This window comes from Alosa sapidissima, chromosome 7, assembly GCF_018492685.1.
Source record: "Alosa sapidissima isolate fAloSap1 chromosome 7, fAloSap1.pri, whole genome shotgun sequence".
NCBI classification, from domain to species: Eukaryota; Metazoa; Chordata; class Actinopteri; order Clupeiformes; family Clupeidae; genus Alosa; species Alosa sapidissima.
In genome coordinates, this window is record NC_055963.1 from 28497134 (window position 1) to 28505059 (window position 7926).

Genomic DNA, 7926 nt, shown 5'->3' on the forward strand with positions numbered 1-7926 from the left:
ATGGTCGCCAGGACAACACCATAAGAAATGTACTGTATATACCCCCCCCCCCCCCCATTTCTCCTGTCACTATTATCAGACTTCAAGATGATCAAGTATCATCCAGCCACATTCAAATATGTGCATGTTCATTTTCACATTAATTAACTCCTTCCCTTGATCAACACACTTTGATTTTCAGTCGGTTATGTCTGTAAGCCTGGTACCTGTCCACCTCTATTTCAGCTCAGGGAGTGAGTCTGGTGATAGTAGAGACAGTAGAGTATGTGTTAGTGTGTGTGTGTGTGTGTCCGTGAACAGCACAACCATGGCACCTTATCACTGGGTGACAACTGATGACAACTTTAAAATATCACAGCACCCTAAGCCTCAGTCAACAGCTCTGTGGGAGTTCCCGATGTACTGTAAAGACGTCTTTAAAAATGAAGTTGTCACTCTGTCAAGCCTAGGGCCAAAATGGCTAACTCCAGCAGCGACTCCCCACTGAAACAGACATGCTTTAGCTGCAGCCACTTCACTGAAGAAGGCTTGCAAACACAGAGGCAGTCCACTTTCAAAATGACCAGGCTTGGTCTTATACCACATCTGAGCGACTAGGCAAACCTGCCAGCCCAGCCAATTCTTTACATGATCCTATAGACAGCAAAACAGAGACAGATCCCACCACCACCACCTTGCCAGAATGATCAGGTGGCTTAGCCCTAAACTGCTCTCCTCTGCAAGGAATGGATTTGGAACTCTGATGGAGAGAGGACCTACCTTCTGCAGGAGCTGAGAGCCTGAGTACTTTGCTGAGATGGACTTAATCTCTCCTCCAAACGCAGAGGCCCATAGCTTTACACTAGAGAATGATAAGGCAGAAAGATAGAGAGAGGACAAGAGTTGGAAGAGAGAGAGAAAGAGAGGGGGGGTGAGTTTGTATTCATTGGCATTACAGTGCTGTGTACTGTGTTTCTCCCAAAGTTTACCTTCAAATTAATGTCCTTTGGTAAGATAAAAACAGTATATGATGCAAAAGATTTCCAAAACTAGTCATATTGTTTGCAATATTTGAAATCCAAGTGATACAGTTTAGTTTAATGGAAAATCAGCATTAAGCATTGCTGCATACAAAAATCATAACAGCAATGAACTGTTGTGGTCTTCCGTTCACTTAGACTGTAAGTATAGGCAATAATGTATACAAGTATAGGCAAAAAATGATGTTTTCATTGCTAACACCAATACAACCACTGCTTCACATTTAAATAATGACATCGATATATATCTTCAGCAAATTCGCGAGGCTATTACATCCCTTAGGCACAACAACAGAAAACTTTTGCTCTCTCTCACTGTCACAGTCGTCCGATAAATTACTCGTGCATGATATAAAAGGATTATAATAGATATTCAAATTCCATTTATGCAGCTACAGTTATACACTTGTCCAAACATACTAGTATGTCATACATTTAGATTTAACACTTACACAGATAGGGGTATCCCTTGGTGGGACCCGACCACGTTGACAACCGCGGTCCCGAGTGTTAGCCACAGTAGTAACATCTTCATCCTTCCACGACGACTTGACTTAACTGTTACAGAGTGCTACACCTCACTGCATGAAAGACAGAAATTAAGCTCAAAGAGCATAACTCTTACAACAGCTTTTCATTTGTTATCATGATCAAAAAATAGGTGCAGCACCACCGGCACTGTAAGAACTCAGAAAGCCGGTGCGTCCGAGTTTTATCTCCGAATTCTGCTCCGGAGATGTGTTGAACTGCCCAGCGAAAGAGTCGTTCCCTCCCGGCGAATAAAGCGAAAAATGTATCCACCTGGCTGCCAGCTCTAACGCAACCCCCGCAGTGAGTAGAGTCCGAGAAAACGTCGGGGTTGACCTCTTGCTCCAGCGACCTGCCCTTGCGCTTCCAAATAGCGTACGAGAGATCATACAAGAGGTATACTGCACGAAAAGGAGAGCACGCCTTTCAGTTGATGCGACGAATCCCACTCCTGTGTGGATGGTTTGAGGATTGGGGATGCTACTGATGTTAATGGTGTGGTTATAATTACGACATAGCTGCTCCGGACCAGGCAAATAGCTGACACGCTCTCCTCTTAAGAGATTACACTTCCAACACTTCCCTTTCGTCTTCCCTCTGTCAAGTCACACACTGCCCTCGGCTAACTGAGGCAAGAATTAGGCTACTGCAAAAGTGCTGACGGGAGGCAGGAAGAGCCGAAAGAGCGAAAGGAGGAACAAACGGTTTACGAGTAAAAACGATGACCTATTATCAAAAGCGTAAGGTTATCTCAGCCTCTGGTGGGTGCCATGAGTCGCACTTCGCTGGAAAGATGTCAAACCAAACACTGCTTTATAGCATCGCGTGGACCTATGCACGCGGGCGAGCGCGCTCATAGCCGCATGATGGATTGGGTTACACTGCGCGGGAGAACTGCGGTGATAAGTCGCTCACTTTCCTTTCCCTTGTGTAAACGTAGTAATTTTCCCAGGAAAGAAGATTTATGTCTACGGAATTTCTTCTGTTATTCAGAGTTTGTACAGGCGTTAAACGCGCATGCATTTAGGAACCACTTTTCTTTGTCAGGAACTTTAAACGGTATCCTTTATTCTCACATACACCTCGCAAATAGGACAAGTTGTGTTTTGTGGACATTTCCTTAAAAAAAGGCTCTTCGACTTAGGACTGAACTGCTTTTTGCAGGCTAGCCAAGTCGATGCGAGTTGGCTGTGGTTGGTAGGCTAATTCATTATTTTTATTCATCCCGTTTCTATCTAAATTCCTCGGAAATGCATGAATGGGGGTATGGGGATGACAATACCTGGCTTCACTGTGCGGCACCAGCACAGCATTGACCTAATTTATCAGTAGAAAGCTTAGAATCTGCGTGCGTTGTTGCCCAAATTTTGTTTAGTGCACCGACGTTGAGTTGTGATACGGAACCATTTATTTATCCACCAATGGTAACAGGCTATAGGCTAGTAATTCTAACAAACTCGTCATGCTACTGCTGATCCCCTAATGGATTTTAGTACCTTATCTAACGATACAATCATCAGTGTAATTGAGCTTAATGGGGCCGCAAACGTGAATAATAGGCTACATGATTAGTTAAAACGGTAAGCGGTCATAAATAATATAAGAGAAACTATTAGCATAGGCCTACACTGCGATTTTATTCAAACATACAAATTAGTAAATCACTGTATTGTACAACCCAACTTTTTACACACCCACAGAAAATATTTTGTTGCCGCTAAAATAAATTGTCACCACCCTGTCAACATAAGTGAAAAGAATCTTGAATCATTTCAGAAGGTTTACTTCTAATGACAGTGGACTGGACAGATTTGTGAGGCGTTTATTTCTTGAAACAGGCGCGCTGCTACCTGCCCACTCTCGAGACCTTTCTTGAGAGCTTTTTTCTTATCTTACTTTGCCTGATGGCGAGCGTGTGGTGTGGAAAATGGATTGTCAAGTCAACCAAGTCAGCGCGTGGCATTACGCATCTCCCTCAGGTATCGAAGTCACTAAGTGGAAATATATTTTACGCAGTGTTTTGCCCTTTTCCTTTAGTTCCTCAGCCCCAAATAATCCAAAAACAAATGGTATTTTTGATTGCTGAAGTAAAAATTATGCACACGTATTATTGACGTGTTTATGGTATTGACTCCTAATGATAAAACTATGGCATTGTGATTTTCAACACAGATGACTGACAGTGTCAATATTAAATATGCTGTATAGGCCTACAGTTGTGAAACACCCATGCCATTCACTGCAGTGACAATCTAAAATTAGTGTACTGGACTGGACTATCATCGGAGAGGTTAATTGGATTGGGGCTTGTTATTTCACTTCCCTCTTCAAAGGGAGTCCAGACAAGTCTTCAAGATATGTGGAGTCACTCATGGCAAGCCAAGCCACATTTATTCAAGGTAACAAGCACTTAACAGGCCACTGTAATTGGAAGTGTGGCATTTTTCATACTGTGTCAAAGCAGCTGCTGCTCTCTCAGCCACTGCGCAGACTAAAATGATTATGCAGTGAATTCATGACAGTCATAGAGACACACAGGTGAAGAAGGGGAATGGAGAGCGTAGACAATCTGTATGTAAATGCATGTGACGTAAAGAACACATCACAGGAAATTTCCGAAGTTGCAGTCTGAGCGAAAGGTTGATTTTGACCACACTGTTATTCAGACCACCTCTTTTTCTGGAGCTGTCCAGCTCTACTAGGCATTGCCAAATGAGAGAGGACCCATCATCTAAAAAAATATCATGCCCACTTAGACTTTCCCTCCATGTCCTCGCCCTCTATGTGTCTTTGTCTCTGACTCGCCCTCCCAATATCTGAAAGGTCTCTTTTGTGTGATGTTGAGTGCCCCGCTACACAGAGAATTCATTGGAAGTAATTGTGGCAGATCTGACATATTACAACAAAGGGCCCCTGAATCCATGAAATGACTTATTCCTTTGGGGCCTTCTAAGTGGCATCTCTGAAGATGCATAGCTGACATAGATGCCTGTCTTACACTATCCATTTTAGAGATCAAAGGCATGGTGATCTCTCACAAAGTGACTACTGTAACAGTTGGACTCTCAGGTGGATCTGTCAACATATGCCTGTCCAAAGGATGTCATACTGAGTCCTGGTTCATAATATAGTTTAGAATGAAAGCACAACATAATATTTTAAAATCCTTGAGTCAATATACTATCTCTAAAAGCATTTAACATACCTAGTGTCTAATACTTTTTCATTTATAAGATTTACTTGTTTTAAGAAGTTTGTTCAGAAGAACTTGGCAATGCTGTGTGGAAGTTTGTAAGAATAGAGAACCGGTTACATGACAAATGATACATGACAAGGTTCATTTCATGGCTAAAGCTATTTTTAAAGGAGGAAGCATCCAGCAAAGGACAAGACCTTCATATGCCTAATCTATTCTTTAATATGACCACAAGGCAAACCACCATAGACAATGAACTTCACCTCATTAAAGACAAGGTCACAACAACATTAGAACTCCAGTCAAGGACTGATTGGGAAATGAATGACTCTTATGTATACTGTCAGTAATCACACGCCTGCTAGATTATACATTGATTATATGAAGAGTTTGGTTCCAAAGCGCTATATCTTCATTTTTAAAAACATTAATAAGTCATGCTATTTAATGTTTGTATTTCAGTTAATATAAAAAAAAAATGCAGTTTTGTTGTTTTGATTGAGTAAAGATCAATCAGATGACAATACCCAATTACAGTTCTACTGAAATTACTCGGAAAAATGTAAAAAAATGATTTATGAAAATGTATTAAAATGGAGGATATAGCATTTTGTAACCAATTTCTTCATATATACAATAAGGCATCATAAATGATCATAATCATCCAAAGACACAGTCCCTTGAAGAGTAAAGGTAAAGGGATTGGTAAACAAAAGTGCAAGTAGAAGAGAGAGAGAGTGATGGCACAGATTGTTTATACAGAGGTGTCCATCTTACTATGTGGCCTGGTGTAAGACTTCATAGTTCACAGAGACATGGAACATTCAGATCAAAGGATTGGCCAAGTACACTGGGGATGTGTCCAGGCCCGGATGCGTCTCCGCTGATCCAAATGGGCCTTGACGGCCGAGATCCCATTAGAGCACAAGAATGCAGAACTGCTTAATAAATCATGCCTGGTTCCCTCATTTGTGGAGTGCACCTGTCTCCAAATATATCCCCCTTAATTTAATTAATGATGAGACACTGTGCCTTCAGGAATGAGAATGCACCAAAAGGAAAGAAGAAATAAATACCCAATGAATTATTTAGCAAAGCAGCATTTAAAAGGCCCTGTCAGTGGTCAGTATGATGACATCGTATGAAGATAAATTGAAGCAGGTGTTTGCAGGTACTTGGCAATAACAATGCAATCAAAAGCTGGACTGCTGTATACTCAGGGCCTGTGCAAATCCAGGGCTTGCTTAAGCTTCAAGGGATGGGACCAATTCTGTGTTAATGTACAGAGGATGAACTGTGAATTACAAACAGGCAAAAGGGCCACTCACCCAGCTGAGTTTGAATACCTTTGTAATTGTCACTGAGCAAATCCTGTTTAATCTCCCAATCATATCAATTAAGTGGTGTACTGGTGAGCTCCACATTCAGCAGCAATGTAGCCTACAGTTCAGTAGGCCAATGTCCAGACAGAAATATGTAGGCAAGAATAATTTGATCTACAGTGTGATGAAATAGATCTGTGGACCTTCATGTCACAAGGTTAATAAAGACTGAGGAGGAGAAGAAAGCACAGATGAAAGCATAGAGGTGGAGGTGAAAGACCGGGGGGGTGAACTTGAGAAGGAGAGAAGGGGTAAAAAGGAAGAGGAGAGAGGAGAGCATGGGTAAAAAGTGAGAGGAGATGATCTGGAGTGAGGATGAGAGAAAAGGATCTTGCTTGAAGTGTTTGATGAGACCATAAAGATTAATCTGTCATTGCAAGAATAGACTCAATGGAATGCATATTACTGGACTTAATTGCAGTTTAAGGCAATTATACACCAATCGTTTTTTCCAACACAGTTATAAACTGACACAAAGTAATTTATGAGGCAGTATTATAATCCCCCATTTTTTGTGCTGAAAATATCCCCCAGCATCTGTGCAATAGCAGATCATCTCTGAGAGTTCAATCTTTATGTCGAAAACCGACATAAAACAGGGCAGTAAAAATAAAGCAAATTCATAATCTTCTCAGACTTTTAACAACAATTGTTAAGCAACAACCCTCATGCCTCCTCAAAGTACTTCATCATAAAAGCAGTGACCAGACAGGGCACCGGTCCAACATTGGTGTATTCACTGCAGATAGAAGGGCTTGTTAGAGGGGGGAAAGCATGCATAAGCCACTTGTGCAAGCGTTTGAATGATAAGCCGAATGCTGGCTGTGGAGGAGCACTGCACTGATGATGTCTGTTACACAGCTGTGTGTCTTTCTGAAGGATGAACTGATTATTAGCAGGGTAATGAGGTCATACATCAAAACAACAAAAAAACGAGAGAGAAAGAGAGAAAGAGGGGAGTGAAGAGAGGGAGAGATGGAGGACAGAGAAGAAGGTGAATAGTTAGTGGATGGGGAAAGAGATGGGATGAGATGGATGTTAGGAAGATAGTGAGGGGGCAAAGAAAGCTTGTAGGGAGGAGGAGAAGAAGAAGAAGGGAAGAGAGAATGAGGAAAAGACTGAGAGGCAGCAGAGCACAGAGAGATAAGAGAGCTTAAAGAGGGAGAGCAGCGGGCATCCAGGCAGGCAGACAGGTCAACAACAAGAGCTGGGGGGAGAGAGAGAGAGAGAGAGAGAGGGAAAGAGAGAGAAAGCAAAAAAATGGTTTGTGTATAAAACAGACAGCCAATAAAGAAATTAAGAAGATGCAAAGACCTTTGAAAGAGTACCAAATATATGACAGATGAGAGAGAGAGAAAAGGGTGCAGGGAGGGAGAGAGAGAAGAGGTTTGTTGGGCCATATTATAGGCTGATCATTATCATGGTGAAAAGCATTGAGATTTGAAAGACTGTGGGGAGACAAACGATTAAACTGAATTTAATCTGAATATTAATCTGAAAGGGAAATAAGTGAGATTATGATGTTACCCAGTTTAGCACTAGGCAGCAGCAGCGTGATGCAACTCTTCAACAACAGAGTTTATGGACTTAATTGTGCCATAAAATTATTCTATATATTTCTGGTTTTCAACTAATAAAATTACAAGCATATAATTGCCATTACAGCCTAACTCGTGCACTGATCTGCTGATTAGATCAAGAGTAACGTTTATAACTGGCAAGGTGTAGCCTCCACACTTACGTACATTGGATGCCATTATATGGGTGCCCATGTTGAATTAATCTCTGCCTCTGCCATTTA

General features: G+C 41.6%; 1 protein-coding gene across 1 annotated transcript in view; it reads right to left on the reverse strand.

Annotated features, from left to right (window-relative positions):
- cacna2d3a (calcium channel, voltage-dependent, alpha 2/delta subunit 3a) overlaps positions 1–2408 on the reverse strand; it is a 176053-nt gene extending 173645 nt beyond the window's left edge. Inside the window, 2 exon segments of the mRNA XM_042098691.1 lie at positions 760–841; positions 1472–2408. Of these exon segments, the coding sequence (XP_041954625.1) occupies positions 760–841; positions 1472–1554 (165 nt within the window). The 5' untranslated portion in view covers positions 1555–2408.
- Between the last annotated feature and the right edge of the window lie 5518 nt (positions 2409–7926).